The 20,603-nt window shown below is 36.6% G+C and overlaps 1 protein-coding gene across 2 annotated transcripts in view; it reads right to left on the bottom strand.

Moving 5' to 3' along the window:
- Hmcn1 (hemicentin 1) overlaps positions 1 to 20,603 on the bottom strand; it is a 389,576-nt gene that overhangs the window by 105,273 nt on the left and 263,700 nt on the right. For both annotated transcript variants that reach the window (XM_090340222.1, XM_090340223.1), the window contains exons 41-49: positions 17,177 to 17,352; positions 13,705 to 13,801; positions 11,541 to 11,663; positions 10,772 to 10,933; positions 9,727 to 10,008; positions 8,487 to 8,654; positions 5,635 to 5,748; positions 5,065 to 5,151; positions 2,324 to 2,515 (exon numbers count right to left, since the gene is read on the bottom strand). In XM_090340222.1, coding sequence (XP_090196348.1) covers positions 2,324 to 2,515; positions 5,065 to 5,151; positions 5,635 to 5,748; positions 8,487 to 8,654; positions 9,727 to 10,008; positions 10,772 to 10,933; positions 11,541 to 11,663; positions 13,705 to 13,801; positions 17,177 to 17,352 — 1,401 coding nt within the window. The remainder of the gene's footprint in view (positions 1 to 2,323; positions 2,516 to 5,064; positions 5,152 to 5,634; positions 5,749 to 8,486; positions 8,655 to 9,726; positions 10,009 to 10,771; positions 10,934 to 11,540; positions 11,664 to 13,704; positions 13,802 to 17,176; positions 17,353 to 20,603) is intronic.

Consider the following 20,603-nt stretch of genomic DNA (forward strand, 5'->3'; position numbering starts at 1 on the left):
AATGTTTAAAAAAGAGAAAAATCAAATGAGAGTCCATGAAAGAAAAGCAGGGCCCAACAAGGCAAGCAGTAGTTAGGAAACAACACTGCAAAGAGAAAGCAGTCCATCACATAAACCACACTAGGATCAGGAATGAAAAAAACAGAACAAAACATGGCTTTAGCAACAGAGGAGATTTTGCCTAAACAGTCTAAAAGAAACTGTTTTGTAGTGGGAAAATACAGGAAAAGAGTGGTTAAAATTTTATATTATAGCCAGGCACCGATGGCTGATGCTTATAATCCTAGCTATTTAGAAGGCTGAGATCTGAGGATCATGGTTTGAAGCCATCCTGGGCACGAAAGTCCGTGAGATCCTAATCTCCAAATAACTTCCAGAAAACTGGAAGTGGCACTGTGGCTCAAGTGGCAGAGCAGTAGCCTTGAGCTGAAGATCTCAGGGACAGCTCCCAGGCCCAAAGTTCAAGCCCCATGACTGACAAAAAAATTACATTGTGGTAAGCTGGGTGCTGGTGGATCACACCTAGTTACTATAACCCTAGTTACTCAAAAGGCTAAGATCAGAGGAGCATAGTTCAACACCAGCCCAGCAGTAAAGACTATGACACTATTATCTACAATGAAACACAAAAAAGTTGAAAGTGGAGCTGTGGAGCTGTGGTCCACGTGGTAGAGGACTAGCTTTGAGGACAATGCTCAGGCCAGTGACCAGGCCTTGGGTTCAAGCCACAGAACAAGCACAAACATGCACGCATATGCACATATGCATGTGTGCACACACGCATGCGTGCGCGCACGCGCGCGCACACACACACACACACACATGTGACAGCAGATACAGTATAAGGTGAGACTATAGGTTAAATACTTGGTGAAACCCAGTTATATGGACAGATAAGGTAAGGATGGAAGAAAATGTAAAGGCACCCAGTTTATGGCTGGGGAGACAAAGTTGTAAATATACACACGTGGATAGCCTCAGCATATTAAGCTGGTGGAAAAGAAGACCTCAAGTCAGATTCCCTCAGTCTTTGATGAATGATAATGGTTGAGATGAGAAATCAGAAGGACCAACACTATAGGGAAGGATAGGTATAGCAAGATAGCCTGGCTCAGGAAACCTAAAATAAGTGATCTTCTCAACTGATGGTCTCCAGGGAGCAAAGGTGCCTAATTTCAATTCTAGTCAGGAATTGAACAGAGTTTAAATTTGTTTCATAGGAAGGACAGTGGAGAAGAATTTAAAATGGATCAATACCTGGGAGATGAATTACCAGTGGAAGTAATAACACATTGGGGGAACTTATGTGTTTTAAAAGAAGCAATGAAGTACAGAATGAACTATGGTGTTTTATACACTGATTGATGGTGTAGAGATTTCAGGCCTGGTTCATAAACTTTCATTCATCATTACTCATGTATCTTGTTATGCAATCCTATTCTGATGTCCCCAAGAGGACAGTGATAGCCTTTTTTCAATATAGACCCTGCTTTATATACTGTTCAGTTTACTTGTACATTTCTTAGTATTTTGATTTGTCTTTTGTTTCTACATCTGTTCTATGCATTTAAAATTGCATGGTCTCTGAAAGCAACATGTTATATAAGTTCTTACAAGAGCAAACCAAAATCTGCTCAGTCACATATGAGTCAGAGGAATTCTTTTTACCGGTATTCAGATAAATGCATTTAGTCATCAAATAGAATGGATTTAGGTGGTGCTTAAGAAATAAGAAGAGACAACATAATGGGGACGACAAAGGACAAAACACAAACCAATGCAATAGTGATACTCATAAGACACTATGTTGGAAATGAACTTCACAGCTTGTGGGGAGAGTTGGGGGGAGGGAAAGTGGGAGAAAAACACGGGAGGAGATAACAATGATCAACAAGAAATGTACTCACTACCTTATATGTGTAACTGTAATCCCTCTGTATAGCACCCTGACAATAAAATTAAATTTTAAAAAAGAATCTATTGTAATGTCATTCCATAATGTTGACAGTCCAAAAACCAAATGCATTAAGACATACAGTAATTCCATTACACTCAGTCCACTGAGAAAATAATAATAATACAATTGCCACTTGCTATTCAAGGTTACCCCCTTGCATACAGTAAGAGATCACTTGCTTCGAATATAGTACATATTCCACAATAATGAATGAATTTCCAGATGACCGAAGAAAGAAAAAACAGCACACATTCCTAAGTCTGGGTGTTCCTTACATAATATTCGATAGAAAAAAGTAAAAAAGAGAGAAGAGATTTTAGCCAAAACTCAAGTCTGAGTGTTGACAAGTGCAAAACAGACTCTTACCAAAAACATTAAGGCTGAAGCTTTTGTTCTTGTCTCCAGCTGTATTAGTAGCCAAACATGTATATCTTCCTGTGTGAGACACTCGGGCATCAGTGATTTGAAGAAGCCGGCCATTGGACATTATATGGTGGGTTCCATCTTCTTGGAGAAGCTGTCCGTCTTTGTGCCATGTGATTTCTGGCACTGGGTTCCCTGTAAGAAAAAAAAAGTGCACAAATAATCTTGTCTGTAAATAACAGATTCAAAGAAGGCATCTTTCATCTTTTTTTGTTCTTTATGTATTCCTCTTCTAAAACAGTAACTACAGTGATCATTCATTTGAAATCAATTGGCAAACTAACCTTTTTGCCTTTGTAATGATTATTCAGTGACTAAATGTATACGTAGGTTAGGGCTCATTTCCAGGTACAAGTTTTCATCTACAAGTAAAATGATTCTAATTTGACCGTGGTTTGTAACTAAATTCTATTTGGGATCTATTTAAATTACAATTTTAAAATTATGTCTAAGAGTTTCAATTAGCATGTCAGTTTATTAGTGTAATAACTCTTGATTGGTATCATCCCTTCTATTGTTTTCCTTTACATTGGCTCTTATAATTAAGTATTTTCTTTTTTATGCCTTGAAGGAAATGTTTTATTATTTTTTGATCTTTTTTATTGTCAGGGTAATATACAGAGGGGTTACAGTTACATTTGCCAGGTAGTAGGTGCCTTACTTCTCACTTATTGATACCCCTTTTCCTGATTAAGTATTTTCAAAGCAAATTATTCTTAAAGATAATACAGTATGCAATCTTTTTTTTTTTGCTAGTCCTGGGCTTGAGCTCAGGGCCTGAGTGCTGTCCTTGGACTTTCTCAAGGCTAGAGCGCTAACTCTTGAGCCTCAGCACCACTTCCAGCTTTTTTCTATGTATGTGGTACCCAGGAATTGAACCCGGTCTTTGTACATGCAAGGCAAGCACTCTACCACTAGGCCAAACTCCCGGCCCACAGTATGCAATCTTATTTAAAATAGCATTAATAGTTTCCTATTCAAGCTAAATAAAAAAAAACCACAAATGTAAGTCATGGATGCCAAAAAAAGGCTAGAGTGATATACTCAAGAGCTTCATCAAAAACATGGCTGCAATGAACTGAGAAACTCACCCCATCTTCCTTAAAACTAGCTTTCCATAAAGTGTTTTAGGTGACTCTATTTCTCCTTTAGAGCTAGGGTCATACAGTAAAAGACAGATTTGAGGTCTGGGTTCCAGTGGTGCACACTTTCAATCCTAGCCCCTCAAGAGCCTCAGATCTGGAGAACTATAGTTAGATGACGGCTAGGACAGAAGACTTCTTGAGATGCCATCTCCAAAATAAGTAGAAAAAAAAACTGGGCTAGAACTGTGGTTCGAGGGGTAGCTGTGAAAAAGTAAGTCGAGTAAAAGCAGGAGACAGTAATTTTAAGTCAGACTTGTTTCTCTAGCTTTCTCTCTGTCTCTATCTCTGTCTGTCTGTCTGTCTGTCTGCCTCTCTCTCTCTCTCTCTCTCTCTCTCTCTCTCTCTCTCTCTCACACACACACACACACACACACACTCACACACACATACACAAAAACGTACATGCACATAGGGCAGGCTTGAAAACTGTTTTCAAGATTCGTATACTTTGATACATGCAACAAACCAGTTAAATGGAAAAATACTAGTGAAACTGATTTTAGAAATTTTATTTTTCTTAATGTCTATTATCTTTTTAACATGCAAAAGATGTTTTGAAACAAAAACAGAAAAAATAGGAGATGAGCTAAGAGAAAAGCTACATATAAGTAGCAATAATAAAATAATAATAGTTTAATAGGCGGTGTGGTGGTTCACATCATAGCTACTGAGGATGTGAAGAACAGGAGGACTGAGGTTTGAGGATTGTGTGGGAAAAATTAAAACCTCTCCATCAATAAATTGGAATGGCGGAGTGTGCCTGAGATCTCCGTTATGAGGGGGACCCTAAGCAGAAAGCTGTGGTCAAAGCCATCTGTAGGCAGAAAGGTCAGGCCTTAACCTGGAAAAATAAATAAACAACAACAAAAAAAATCTAAAAAGGCAGGGGTGCATGGCTCAAGTGGTAGAATGACTGCCTAGCAGTCCTGAGGGTCTTGAATACGAATCTCAGGACTGTTAAAAATAGCATTAAATGGAAGCTGAGCACCGATAGTTCACGCCTATAGTCCTAGCTACTCAGGAGGTTGAGATATGAGAGACAAGGTTCAAAACTATCCTGGACAGGAAAGTCTATGTGACTCTTAATCTCCAATCAATCACCAAAAGCCAAGAGAGAAGCTGTGGCTCAAATGGTAGAGTGTAAATTTTAGCAACTCCCTCCCCCCACCAAAGCCCTAAGGGTCCTTACTTAGGTACTGAATTCAAGCCCAACACAACAACAACAATAATAGTAAAAGAAAAAAAATCCCATGTTCTCTTTCCGTCTTTCTGATCCCACTTACTCTTTCCCTCTCCTTTCTTCTTTCTTCCCTCCCTTGCTTTCTTTGTTTTTTTTCCTCATGAATTTCCTTTTTATTGCCATAGATTATGAGAGGTTGCTTATTAATTTCTACCATCTACACTGGACTAGGACTCAATTTCAAATGCTTTGTAGCATGGCTAAACTTTTCCTCGACAAATTGAGAAATATAATAGAGACAGTGAGTATCAGTGGGATATGAGGAGGAATGTAAGAAGTCTGAGCGTCCACTCCCTTACCTGTCACTTCACAAGTGAGAGTAACACTCTCTTTCTCTTTTACCTTCACATCCTCCAATGCACTTTCCCCCACAATATGAGGAGGCACTAAAACCCAATGAGACAGAATACATGTTATCACTCTTAACAGTATGGCTGTTTACCCTATTGTTTAAAACAGATTTTCAAACTCTCATTCATTATTCCAGTACTAAAATGTCAAAGGATTTTGATCATTCCTAGTTTCAATACATAAGATTATGTATCATAGACTCAATGTTACTGAATTTTATTATAATGAAATCATAAAGCACAGACAAAAATATGTCAACAAGTTAAGGAGTAATTAATTGTAATAATAGCTCACATTAAGCAAATCATTCATCTTGTCAGATCAGCTCTGAAAATTTGTGAACTGACAATAGATGACTGATTATCTCCAAACAATTATAATGCTAAATTTTGCCTAGAGCAAAAGGATTTAAAGGACACATAGTTATAAATTCCAGCTCTAAGTGAATTGTAATTGTGGCCAGAATGTAGTTAAGTCAATTGGACTTTTCCCAGTAGAGACTGCAAATTCACAAATACCTAATACTGAAAGCCCAAAGATTTTTCTTTCTTCACCCGCTGCATTCCTTACAACACACGTATACTGGCCTGTGTCTTCCACTCTCGCTTGCATCAGCCGTAACATCCTTCCCCCTGGAGAAACAAATCACCAGATGACTTAGGCAAGTGTAGTGCTTGATGACAGGAAGCAAGAAGTGGGCTTTCACAGAGATTATATTTATCATTGGGAGATTATATTTATTTTCTGAATGCATTCTTAAAAAGTCAGTATATTTTAGAATTGTCTCCAATAGTGGGAGACACAACCACGGAATCAAAAATGAAGTAGAGCAGTTGCTATAACACAGGGGTGCCTAAGACTCAAGTAACAAATGTTAAGCAATGAGGCTAGATGGGGGCTGTCCAGATTCTGTGATTCCCCGAATGCTGTTCTAAGGAACTGTTTGTTAAAGGGTATGAAAATGTATATATACAAAACAAGGCCAGGATCTGCTTTCTGCTAGCAAAGAGCAGTTGTGTCTGGTTGTTAATGGGAATATCAGCTAAACAACTATATCAAGCAAAGTCTACTAGAGTAACATGAAGGCCACATCAATATACAAGGTATAGGTCTAACCAAAGGCAGGCTTCAGCTTTCAACAGAATCCATAAGAATCCTAGAACTACTTTGTTCTGTTTCTCTAAGTATCCTAGAATTATTTACATTGAAGGCTAAGGTATTACCTAATAATGCATTAGCAAGGATGTTTTTGTTTCCATTTTATGAACATTTGTGCCACATTTTGCTTTAAGAGATAGTCTTCACCCAATAATTAAATGACGATAGGCTGAAGGGTTTGATTTGGAAGGAAACTCCATTTAAAAGACAAATTCTAGCAAGGTGCGGTGGCCCACACCTGTAATCCTAGCTAGTCAGGAGGCTGGGATCTGAGGATCAAGGTTCAAAGCCAGTCTGGGCGCAAAAGAACCTGAGACTCTTATCTCCAATTAACCTCTAGAAAATGGGAAATGGGGCTTGGCGCCAGAGTTGTATGGTTGCCTTGAGCTGAAGAGCTCAGGGACAGCGCGCAGGACCAGGGTTTAAGTCCCTTGACTCCCCCCCCCCCCAAAGAGACAAAGACACACCAAGAGCAGAATCCTCCAAACCATTTAAAAAGTTTTTTTTTAAAGTTAGCCCTTTCTTAGATTTTGCGATGATTTCCTTTTTATTTTTCTTAAGAACGATAATGGCTGAATCTGAAATGTTGATGTCAAAATCCACCTGGATCTGTCTCAGGATTTCCACCTGCTCTCAGTTTCTATAGACACAGCAACTTTCCCAGGAACTTTTCTAACATGCAACTTTCCCAGCCTGTATCCACAGAAAGATGAACTGTTTTGAACCTTGTTTGGCCAAAAAAACCCTCTTATAAAGTCAATCTTTTTCCCCCCAGGTGACTTTAGGTAAGCAAATAAAGAAGCTGAACATTAAAAATGAAATTCTTATGTAACCCATTCATGGCTATTTCAGATTAGTGAGACTACAATATACCAGTTGAGAAATATTATACCAAGACTACTTTTATGAGTCACTGCTGGGACTACCAAGCTCGAAGCCTCATTGTCTTTATTTCCTGGCCCACTCACAAATTCAGAGAAAATAAGTCATTTATCCTTACATGAAGATGCTTCTTGTGCCTGTTAAACTTTTATATCAATTATCTGTTCTTGGCAGGTAACTTTATAACAATGGCCTTTACCACATCACTGCTTACATGAAAATGGTATTTGAACTCTCAGGAGGACAAATCTTAACGAGCCAGAAGTGTGCAAAAGATCAGGACAAATCAAACTCATCTACCATTCATCTGATACTCATCGATCCCTTGCACAAGTCATGTCTAGATTGTAAAGCTGAATGACATATTGGCAGGATCACCAGGAAAAACTCCTTAAAATGTTTGCTCAGGGATTTTTAGCAGTTTTTTAAGCAAAACAAAATAACTAGAACCAAAACATCACTCCTGTAAATGTCTAACAGGCCAATGGACATTGCTTTGACCTCTGCTACTGTTGTGGCATTTAATATGTTCACATTTTCTTAGTAATGAAATGTTATATTCCAAGACAAGAAGATAATATGCTCATGTTTCTGGCAAACAAATTGTAGTCATATTTTTGCTATTACTCTTCATTTCTTCAGGACAACAAAGATTAAGGATACTATGAAAATGCAAGCATCAGAGAAAAAGACATAGAGAAATTTCCCAGGGCAGGGAGACTACAAATTGGTTGTTGGGTTGTCCTTGACCATGAGAAATAACATGCAATGGATGCTTACCATTGGCATAGGACTGTGTTAACTGCTTTATGTATAGCAATTTTTTTTACCATGCTTACAAAAATTCTAAGAGGGAAATACGATTACCATCTTCATTTGATAAGTGATGAAAATAATGTACACAAAGTTAAGTCACTTGCTAGAGATCATATATATTGAGCATTATAGTTAATGTGGGGTAGTACAAATGGATCTTCTGAACAAAGATTACACAGGTAAATCAGATAAGGAAGACAGAAACTTCAGGTTATTTAGACTTAATTCCTAATCACAATCTTTCCTGAAAAACCCTTCAATATTTGGAATTTAGAGCAGCTTATCTTGATTTAAAAATAAGCTACATAATCCCTTATGCTGAAGAGCTCAGGGACAGTGCCCAGGCCAAGTTCAAGCCCCATGACCCACAAAAAAAAGAATTCATGGGTGTTATCATAAGTAGGTAGGTCAAAAGGAGAAAATAAATTAATAGAAACACTAAAAGTAAAAAGTAAAGAGAAACCGTGGCCAAATGAAGCCAAGCAGATTGTCAAGGGGCCAGAATCCCTTCTACCTGAGAGAATCCTCACAGAGTTTCCAAGGCTAACTGGCCACCCGTCTTTAAGCCAGGTTATGGAAGGCAGAGGGATTCCTGAAGCTTCACAAGTCAGAGAGACTGAGTTCTTCTCCACCACACTGACATTTTCAGGCACCCCATGGTCTCCTATGATGGTTGGAGGGGCTATAAGACAAAACAAAATCAATAGGAGATGAAAAAATGTAGTTAATATATATCAAATTCCAAATCCTAAACACTGTATCACTAATAAGACGATTTCCATTTTCTACCCAAGAATAAGCAAAACAAACAACACACTACCTTTTTATTTTTTAGGATATTCTCTACTCTAGTCAATAAATTACTTCCATAGTGTAACTCATATAATTAGCTAATTTCTTTGAATTCGGATTATAAAATTGGTTTCTATTAAATTCACTATGGTTTCTAGAGATTTAAAACTTCTACATTATACAGTATGCATCCAGATACTTGTTACAGAATATTTTAAAATTTGACATATATCAACTGTGATTCATGGCACATTACTTAGAATCTTGAAACTATTTGGCAGCCCAATTCCAGTTGAGGCTTACTTAGTCTTTTAGCTTTGTGAAACTTATGTGTGCACTAGCATAGATAGGACAACTAATTTGAAAATTACACATCAGGGATTTTGCTTGAGAAAGTATTGAACTAAAAGCACTTTGGAGGTTTATCTTGTGTGACTATTGTTCTTAACGTACTATGTTATTTCTCTCCTCTTTTTTGCCCTTATGGTTAATCTCATGTTACTGTATCTGACTTTGTTATCAGGCATATTGTATACACATGTATCCATTTATTTGAAATAGGGAAGGGAAGGGAGGAAAACAAGATATTTGGGAGGCGGTATGGGGAGGGAAACGGACACAAACATGAGAAAGGGTATCAATGTACAAAAAGTAATTCACCTACTACCTGACAAATGTAACTGTAAACCCTTTTATATATTATCCCGACAATACGATAAAAAATAACATTGCATTCTACTATGTGTTTTCTTCAAAGAATACCTAACATTCTTATTTCAGCAAGGCCAGTTAATACGAGGTCAAGCATAGAAGGAAAAATGACAAAACTCACCTGAGGAAGGAATAGATATGTAGACAAGGATGGATTATAAGACTAGCATGGTAGGTGAATATTTCCCTGCCAGGATGCTGGATTGTATCTAGCCAGTAAATCTAACTTAATGAGCCACCTTGCTTCTTACCATGTACACTTAAGTCAAATTTTCTGTCAGCCATTCCTGCCACATTCACAGCCACACACACATAACGACCCGTGTCAGATATGTGAGTGTTCTTCAGCTGAAGGCTGCGACCTCCATCCACTATTTCCAGTCCCCTCCCCTTGGTTAAAGGGCGGCCATCTTTCATCCAGTTCACTGTTGGCTGGGGGGCACCTTGCACTTCACATTGTAAGGAAATACTCTTCCCTCGGGTGACAATAATTTCAGTAGGTTGGCTGCCACCATTGGTTATAGATGGTCGAACTGGATGCAATAGAAAGAACATGCAATAAGGTAAGAAAGGTTGGTGTCAAAGGAATTTTTCATCAAAGTTTATTTTTTATGTCAAAATGTTTTCTGAAAAGATTCAGGACTAACAGAGGTAGCATTTACTCCTTTGAATTAATCTGTGTGTCTGTGTGCACACGTGCGCGTGTGTGTGAGTGTGTGAGCGTAGTCTATTCCTAATTGGATGTACTCATTTCTCTTGGATATACCCATTCCTGGTATTGATTTTGTTGGGCTTTGACCTAGTCTTTCTAAAAGAATATACTATTTGAGTTCTTCATAGAATTAGTTAATTCATTTGTACCTGGAGAGGGGTGGATCAAAGTTGTGTGTGTGTGTGTGTGTGTGTGTGTGTGTGTGTGTGTGAATGAAGTGGGTGTCATTGATGAAGACACATTGTATTCATAAACTCCTTTGTTACATGGTACCTCTTTTGTATAATCAATTAAAAATAATTTTTAAAAATACCTATACCTAAATTTTTAAAATTATTTTGCCAGTCCTGGACTTGAGCTCAGGGCCTGAGCACCGTCCTTGGACTTTCTCAAGGCTAGAGCTCTACCACTTGAGCCTCAGCACCACTTCCAGCTTTTTTCTATGTATGTGGTACTGAGGAATTGAACCTGGGTCTTCATGCATGCTAGGCAAGCATTCTACCACTAGGCCAAACTCCTGGCCCCTAACTATTTTTTTTTTAAAAAGAAGCATGTGGGCAGAGCTTGGCTAGCCACAGACTTACTGTGAACATGCAGATTATAGTCCTTATTGGCAGTTCCGGCGATATTTGATGCCACACATGTATAGATTCCTGCATCAGACTTTTCAGCAACTGAGATTTGTAACTGTCTGCCTCCTGATAAAATCCTAACTCGCCCTCCAGAGTCAGCCAGCACCGGAGAACCTGCCGAGAAATCCAGACAATAGAATGAGACTGTGATACACAGCACAGATTTCACATGCCCAGAGAAGTGTGTAGACTTGTTTATTCACTTCTTGGCTGCAGAATCAAAAAGGCAGACAAGACTTTGCAATAATCCTGCCACAGTGTGCGAAGTGAGGGAGGCTTAAAAAGTTAGATGAACTAAATATCAAGATCATTTACCAGGACACAAATAAGATGGATGTATGAGTTGAAACCTACTCAACCGCGTAAGTTTATTTTAGCACGTTACAAGATGTTCAGAAAATAATAACCAATGCTTAGTTTAGAAAATAATTTAGAAAATTATTTTGTAAAACTATTTACAAATGATGTATTCTTGGTCATTATAGCTGCTCTAAATGGATGATAACATTGAAAGGGGTGACATTGATCAAGATATATTGTATTCAAACTGCCTTCTTAAATGGTAAAAAAAATTCGCTTATACAGAAGTATCACGTTGCAATTTAATGCAAGGAGCTTTTGCTGTCTAGCCTTATTATGAGGCCCCAGAAATACTTTAAAAAATAGAGTGACATGTTTATGTTTATACTTGATTTTTAAACATCCCAGGATGAAAACTAACCTTTCTTCTTCCAAATGAGATTTGGAGGAGGAATGCCACTCGATTCACACAAAAGACTGATGAGATTCCCTTCAATGATTGTAAATTGAGCAAGTTTATCAGAGTCATAAATACTTGGTGGAACTGAAAGAAAATGAAGAAAAATACTGTTTTCACAATGTTTCAAGCCATATAATATTGGTGTAATACTTTACATGTAAGGACAAAAGGTGACTATTCAAAATACACAAAGACATTGTTAGCACATGAGATTAACCACACAACACCATAGTAAGTCACCAATAAGGTCCAGAGTTGTACAAAAAGAACTTTCTAGATAGAAAAATCAATGATTCATATATCAGAGTATCATAAAAGGAAGCTAATTTGTCACACATCTTCAGACATTTTATGTGGCTAAGCTAACACTTGCTAACTTTATTATTTTTTTAATTTTTTTGTAATTAATAAAAGGGTTACATGATATTTGCCAGATAGAAGGTGCATTAATTCACATACATTGATACCCTTTCACATGTCTTGGTACCCATTACCCTCCCCCCAACCCCCCCTACCCGTCTTGGTTTTCCCCCCTTCCCTATCAAATTTCAAATAACCAAATACAAATGAATTCAATATATCAGATAACAAAGTAAGATACTGTAACAATATGAGATACCCAAGGGACAGCAAAGGAGATGAGAGGTAACATAGTACATTAAGGACAATAATCATTCGTTATATGGCTTTTGTTTCAATATCCTGGAGGTCCTTTCAATTAGCTTCATACTATATGGCCTTATGTATCAAGGTTTTGCTCTATTGCAGATCTCTGCTAGTAGAGCCCAAGGTTTCTACTGATTATGACAAATGAGGGAAACCATTGAGCCTAAGTTCTTTTGAGTCTGGCTTACTTCACTTAATATGATTTTTTCTAAGTCTTTCCATTTCCTAACAAATGGGTCGATGTCATTCTTTCTGACAGCAGCATAGAATTCCATTGTGTACAAATACCACAACTTGTTGATCCACTCATCAACTGAGGGACATCTAGGTTGGTTCCATATCTTTCACCTGCTAACTTTAAATTTAACTTAATCAGTTGCTAATGATCAGCTAGCTTTGGCATTTCCAATGCCAAACAAAGTTCAAACAAAAATAAGGATATAACATAGAAACAGCCATAATATTTCTTTTAGAGTGCATATGAAACAGCCACAATATCTATTTTAGATTGCATAGCTTTCTACCATATTGATCTTTAACATCTTCCTGGGGCCTTCAAAGTGAGTCCTGAGCACTGATTTTTTTTCTCAAAGGCTGGGAGAAATCTGAGCCCCTGGCTAAATTCTCTCTTAGGACACTGCAGTACTGACAGGTGGTATGTGCTTTGTAAAGTGTGTATTCATGGAATAATTAATTTTGACAAGTCATTTTCTATACAAATCCATACTTTTAAAATTAAAGCATAGGTTGTCCATTGGAATAGGATTACTTCCTCTATTTGATTTTCATTTAAAATATGATCTTGAATAAACTTATAAATCAAAGGTGTTTTTAGCTTGTGATGCAACGGTTGAAAGGATTAAAGAAATATAATTCAGTCTAAAAATTTATCTTATAAAGAAATTTAACACAATATTTAAATAAAGATGAAGATGACAGAAATAGAAAGACTTTTAAACAATTAGTAGACAGCAAAAGCCAAGGAAAATGTTGTGGTTTTTTAAGGAATTATTTTAATTAGTAAACAAGAAAATGATAAAGTTTTAAGAGAGACTAGCTTTTCTTAATTGTATGGTTTTTCCCATAGTGTACTCAAAATGCATGAATTCTGTTTCTCACACACCTTATTATTTGAATGCTTGATATTTTGTACAGAAAACACAATCATTATGTGATCCTATTTATAGAAGATGGACAAGTGAGACACTAAAGCGAATTCTACACAAATGATTATTGTTTCCAGGCTCAGGAAGTCAATCCATAATTGCCCTTGGATTGGCTCTTTAGGTTGACACTCAAGATAATGCTGTGTCATCTAATTGCACTGACGGCTATCTACCTATGCATAACATCCAACTTTCATCTAGACAGTTGTGTCATTTTAGGAACTGACATAATGAATCAAAGGTTAAGCCACAGGCTGCCTACTTTGTGAAATGAAAAGTTCAACTTTACTTACCCCAAACATTCACATTATAGTTTTTCTCAGTTTTTCCAGCAACATTTGTTGCCTCACAAGTGTATCGACCAGTGTCTTGAAACTGAGCATCTTCAATCTGATAAGAAGAAAATTAAAACATGCCTTGAAACCACTATTACTACTTCACAAATAGAAATTTTTAATGATCTTTGTAATTCCTTCCTTGTAAATTTTATTCCAAAGATTTTCAAGCCAGCAAAATATAGAGTCATAAAATGAATTGTATCACTCAGATTCACTACATCAAGATTCAGAAATTTTCATCTAAGTAATAACTTATTGTATGCTAATTTTTATCAGCAGTTGAAAGCCCAGAAAGGCCTTTAACATAATTTAGGAAAAATTTAAGAATCACAGTTTTCAATGAATTATTTAGTACTTCACAAAACACCCTAATTATATATCCAGGAAAATGTTTTAAAAATAATACATGAATTATTGATTTTTATTACATGTGTCTTTTCCCCATGCGGGGAAAGCTTCTTCAAGCAAGAGTTCAATTAGCTTTAATCTCTTGATATCTAGTTTGGTATTTGATAGGTGAATAATTATTGCTAAAAAGAAAAAAAATCAATGTTCAGTGTGCATTAACACCCTTTCATTAGTACTGGTTAATTATGCAATAATAATTATGAAACTGTGAACCTTGTACTAGGCACTGAAAGCAGAAGATACCAAGAAGTACTATGAAATATACAGGTTCAGATTTGAGTGTGCAATTGAAGTGAGAATGTAATGTTTGTGAACATAAAAGTGTTAAGTAATAAACAAGGTGTAGATGACAATACAAGAAAAATAGCAGATACCACAAACATCATATCCCACAGTAAATCTGTAATCAAGAATTCTTAAAGCATTCAAAAGAAGAGGGATGGAGTCATAGCTCCATCTTACCAAGAAAGAACCTCTGAGCTCAAACCCAGTCATCTAATTGTGAAAATAAGAATCACTAGAGTAGATGTGACCACTAAAAATATTTGGCACAGTAGGCATGCAACTAAAATAACTAAATGGTGTAAACAATCAGTGAACAATTAAATTAAATAGAAAGTGAAAGAATAGGAGACCTGAAACAAAACTTAATATCTCACCTCATCATTTTAAACATAAGAAAACAAGATTAAAGGGATTACAACCCCAATTCACATAATAAAATAGCAGGCTCATTTATATTGGGGGTGACAGGACCTGAGAATCAATCAGCACAGCCAGCATACCTTAAAAAAAGGGTTCAATGTTGGTGTGGAAAGCAAAGCAAAATAAAAATAGCAAGAGACTCTTCTTTGATTTGGTTAAAGAAGTGTATGACTAATGTTGGGAGCCCAGTCTAAAGCCATGGACTCTACACCTAAGCATAGGTTGGTGATTTTTCTTTCTTGTTTTTTACTCTTGTTTCCCCTTATTCATTTGCATTGTTGGGTCATACCAGGACTCTCTCTTTATTAAGTAAGCCCTTCAGCCTACTGTCACTCAAACCTTCCAGTTGTATGCCTCTTCAGTCAAAGGTTTTTGTGTAGTAAAGGACTCATATCTAAAATATATCAACAGCTAAAAAAATTGAATCACTCCAAAACTTATCTCCAAAGAAACAACCATCCCATTAAAAGACAGGCCAAAGACTTAAAGAGAGTCTTCTCTGAAGAAGAAATAAGAATGGCCTATAGACACATGAAGAAATGCTCCACATCTCTGGCCATAAAAGAAAAATAAATCAAAACAACTCTAAGATTCCACCTCAATCCAATTAGAATGGCCAGGATCAAGAAAACTAATAACAACAGATGCTGGAGAGGATGTGGCCAGGAGGGATCACTACTACAGTGTTGGTAGAAATGTAAACTAGTTCAACCACTCTGGAAAGCAGTATGGCAGCTCCTCAAAAGACAAAACATAGAACCTCCCTATGACACAGCAATTCCACTACTTGACATTTACCCTATCATCCAGAAACAAGGACATACTAGCACAATGATGTTCATTGCAACGATGTTCATGGAACCAACCCGATGCCCCTCAGTTGAGGAGTGGATCAACAAGAGGTGGTATTTATACACAATGGAATTCTATGCTGCTGTCAGAAAGAACGACATTGCCCCATTTGTTAGGAAATGGAAAGACTTAGAAAAGATCATATTAAGTTAAGTAAGCCAGACTCAAAGGAACATAGAGGTTCAATGGTTTCCCTCATTTGTCATAATCAGTAAAAACCTTGGGCTCTCCTAGCAGACATTTACAATAGAAAAAAACGTAGATACATAAGGCCATATAATATGATGCTAAATGAGAGGACCTCCAGGATATAGAAACAAAAGCCGTATAATGAGTGACTGTTTTCCTTAATATGCTATGTTATCTCTCATCTCTTTTGCTATCCCTTGGTTATCTCATATTGTTACAGTATTTCACCTTGTTATCTGATATATTGTATACATGCGTATTTGGTTATTTGAAATAGGATAGGGAAGCCGGGAAAGCAAGATGAGGGGCAGAGGTGGGGGGAGAGAAATGGGGACCCAAGAAAGGGTTTCAATGTATGTGAAGTAATGCACCTTCTATCTGGTGAATATAATGTAACGCTTCTATTAATTACAATAGAAATATATGGAAAAATAATTTAAAAAGGTTCTGTGTAGTTAGCAGTAGGAGTTCTGAAGCTAAAATCCCTGTGCTTAAATCCAAGTTATGTTTCCTGAGTTACTGGGAAGATTACTTGTCTATACTTCCAATTACTCAGCCGGGATGTTGTAAACATTCAATAGGCTATAAGAACATTCAGACCTTTTGACCTCCTGAATCCTAGTTCTTTAGGAAGGTTTTTAATGTCTTCTCTATTTCACTCAGGTATTATTTCAAATATTGACTGTAAAGTTCTCTGTTTCACTCAAAGTAACTAACTTGCTTTTTTTTCTTAATAAGATCCTCTGTCCTGTCTTTGCTTAAGATGCTAAGTAGTATTCAACACTTCTATGTCACCTGCATCTCACCTTTTGCCGGCCCTAATAAAATATCCTGTCCATTTCATCCATTTGGCAATTAACCCCAATGTACAGTATTTATGGAGTGAGCTGTTAACTAATGTTTCATAAAGTAATATAACATTTCAAGACATCCAGAAGGTGCCACATGTCACAATTTTGCATCCGTCTCTAAACTACCCAGTAGGTATTTACTGGCTGGTTCAATGAATTACTGCTAGGAACATTTCCAGAATCATTTCCTAGAACCTTTTCTTGAGGTGACTTCTCTTTACATGTATGAAGAGATGAACATATATTTAAATCTCATTAAGCTTCAAATTGACAGTATTGCCAGCCTCATTAAGAAAAGGGTTTCTAGAATTTTATTAGATGAAACTGGAACACTGTAAAAGACAGAAATGTTCTACATGGGAAGAACACTAAAACCGTGTGATTCGGAATTAATATTGAATGAAATGAATCTGTAGCCTTACCTTTAAGGTACTTCCATTTTCAGAGACACTAAGGCCTGGTTTCTTCAGTAAGGGGCGACCATCTTTTAGCCAGGTCAGTGTAGGAAGCGGAACAGCATCGCTTTGACATAGCAACTCGACAGCTTGACTGATGAGGACCGAGACGTTCTGTTCTTCTCCCATAATATTTGGTGGGACTAAATGAAAAATGAGTTTTCCCTCAGAATAAAATAGGCAAGACACTATTCATCTTCACTAATCATCAAAATATATACCTCATAACTTTACCAGTCCTTTTAAGATAGAGGAACATGGTAATCCTAGCTTACCCTCTTGGCTTCATTGGGTTCAGAATCAAAATTAGTAAATCACTGACCCAATATATTCTTGTGGAACACAAATCATTCTCGCCAACTTTTTATTTAAAAAACTTTTAGAACTGGGAGCTCTCACCAAGTATGTATTTCAGAAACATGAAGAATTAGTGGTTCCTGCTTAAGGTTTTCAAAGCAATAAATCACACATGAAATATTTTAGAAGTGACAATGAATTAACAAGAGAAAATATACTTTTCATATTTATTTATATTTTTGCAAGAGAAAGAGACTTTATAGCTACAAAGGCAAAATGAACAAAAGATAGTTTTGAAAGAACACAAAGATCATCTAGTCCCAATTCATAGAACAGCTTTTGTAAATCACATAACTGATTGATGGAAAAGCCTGGCACCTTCTGACTTGTAGCTAATGTTTTGTTTTTATTTTCATGGGGTTTTTTTGGTCAACTTTCTATGGAATGAAGACTGTGTGGAATGAGTGACACAGAAAAGAGCAAGCTACATCAGGGACCAGCTGTCCAGCATTCTCACAATTCCTGTATAACAGAAGGAAATGAGCTGAAATTTTTAATGAGATTAAAATTAGAATTCCTTGGCTACAAGGCTTGTCAGATGTTGAAATGTGTTCTTGGAGAAGTTTAAAGAATCTCTTTCCCTTGAATGAATTCAAGAGTAAATGAATGTCTTACATGGCTTAAGTTTAGTACTATTAAAAATGAGAAAGCAAGGACTCTTTCCAGTCTGCATGCATAATAATTCAGAAAAAGAAAAATGAACGATGAAGTCAGGATTTTCCTACAAGGAACATTGTGAGAGAAAAAAGAAAGCAGAGAGGAATCTCATAGGCCACTTCCCACAAACTCCCTTAACCATTCAGAATTGTAGGAAATTTATTTATTTTTTTGTTGCTCCTATTGTTTGGTTTTGTTGTCATAAGAAAGGCTAAATGTCATTCAAATGACTCCTAACAGACTTCCCAAATGCTTTGGTAGACATAAAATTTTTGTGGTAAGGAATATTATTATAGTCTATTACTCATTGCTTCAGGCTCAGTACTCCAGACTGTGTGGTAAGATGACATTGAATGCAATAGACTTTGACTGTTAGCATTGTGTTTCTATAACTATGAGGTTTTCTGCTACTGTATCTGCTTCTGAGGGAAACATTATGAGCCAAAGGCAGCATTCCCATTCTTTTGCTGGGTGCAGGATTTAGGTTTAACCTCAAAAAATGGATTGCAGAAGAGGAAGTAAGGTGCACTATATAACTGGAACACAACAGGAGAACTTCCTCTACTACACATAGATATTTGGGTCTCAATAAGTTTAAGGCAATCTGTGAGGACCAGAAAACTGCAATTGTTTGTTTTTTTTATAGGAGACACAGTAGATAAAAGATAGTTGGCTTGTCGGGGCCAGGAGTTTGGCCTAGTGGCAGAGTGCTTGCCTAGCATGCACGAAGACTCGGATTCAATTCCTTGATACCACATACATAGAAAGAAGCCAGAAGTAGTGCTGAGGCTCAGGTGGTAGAGCTGTAGTCTTGAGAAAGTCCAAGGACAGTGCTTAGGCCCTGAGCTCAAGCCTAGGACTGGCAAAAAAGATATATGGCTTGTCTGTTGAAAATATGTAACAATGAATGCTTTAAAAAAAGATACCAGGAAAACAAGGTACATATATAATTTTCATAATAGGAATTCCAGAACAGACTAGCCAATTTCACATCTTAGAAAAAATTTGGGGATAAAGTTTGGTCTTAATGAAGAAAAAAACTGTATAAAAATGTTTAGACTATTTGTAGAATTTACAAAAGAACATGATTTCTTCATGAGTATTTGCAGAAGCGAGCACCAGAAACAAGCCAAGAATGCAGAATGCTAAATTATTTCCAAATATTTTTCCTTCAACTACTTTCCTTTACCACTCAATAAAAAGGAAACTAGAATTTTAAAACTGAGAGAAAAACTTTTAAACCATAGAATACTTCAGAAGTAAAAGTTGAAACAAATTAATGCAGGTGAGCATTCAATAACTGAGAGTGTCCCAGTCCTACCATTCGTTTCCAACATTTTGTTTAGTCCAAGATGAGCACAAGGTCCCACTCTAGATCTTCTGCTTTTTGCCTATTCTCCCTATTTTGCCTTTTGGTTATATTAGGGAAGAATATATTTTCAAATCACTGTCACTGTACAGATGATACCTGTTCAATTTATTTCCCTGAAGTAGAATTGTCATAGGGCTATATTTACTGAGATGCTGAAGGGTATGGAATCTCTGAGCTGTGGTTTAAAGGAAGGGCAATATAAGAATATAAGTTTTTCTCTCAATTTCTTGTTTCAGTGTCTCAGGATATGGTAAAATATACTCTGAATTTACATTGGGAAAAATGATTTTTTTTCTGAAGAAATTCTTCTTATGACTATAAAGTTATCTTACCTATTATGCACCTCTCTCCTACCATCCCCTTAATCTACATGTAAGTTTCAAGGTAACTTGCATCTGTGAATTAGCATTCATCAGACTCCAATGATTTCCAAAGATACTAACCCAGGGATATACTACATGGAAAGAATGCTAATGGAGGATAGGTTGAAAAACTACTTTCACATTTAAAAAACCTAAGTTTAACTTCTTTAGAAGTTTATTGCTTACATATTTCAAATGTTAAAGGCATATACAAAGTTTCAAATACCCATATATACCAAGTAGCCACTTCTTTTTTTCATACTAGAGGAAAGATCTTAGTCTTTAGTCTCAAGAGGTAAGATGGAAATGCCTTAGCAAATGATATAATGATGCTATTCCTTACCATCTCCTAGACTCACTCTTTACCAAATGAAATGCAGCAATAGAATGAAGCAAGACTAGATATTCATTGTTGACTAAAACCCGGTCAATAGTGTTTGCCCCTTGTTTGCCAGCTAATGCTTCAAGGAGCTAGTATGTCATGTTTTGAGAAAGGTTCTTTTGTGAATAACCATCTTCCAATTCTTTAGAAAGCATAACAGAAACCCAGTTCAGTGACCGAATTAGAATCCCGAGAGTTGGACAATATAGACCAGTTATCTGAAATATATTAGTAAAGCTGAGGATTAGGTATAGAGCCACATTA

The sequence above is a fragment of the Megascapheus bottae genome, chromosome 10 (assembly GCF_031878675.1).
Source record: "Megascapheus bottae isolate mThoBot1 chromosome 10, mThoBot2.hap1, whole genome shotgun sequence".
In the NCBI taxonomy this organism is placed as follows: Eukaryota; Metazoa; Chordata; class Mammalia; order Rodentia; family Geomyidae; genus Megascapheus; species Megascapheus bottae.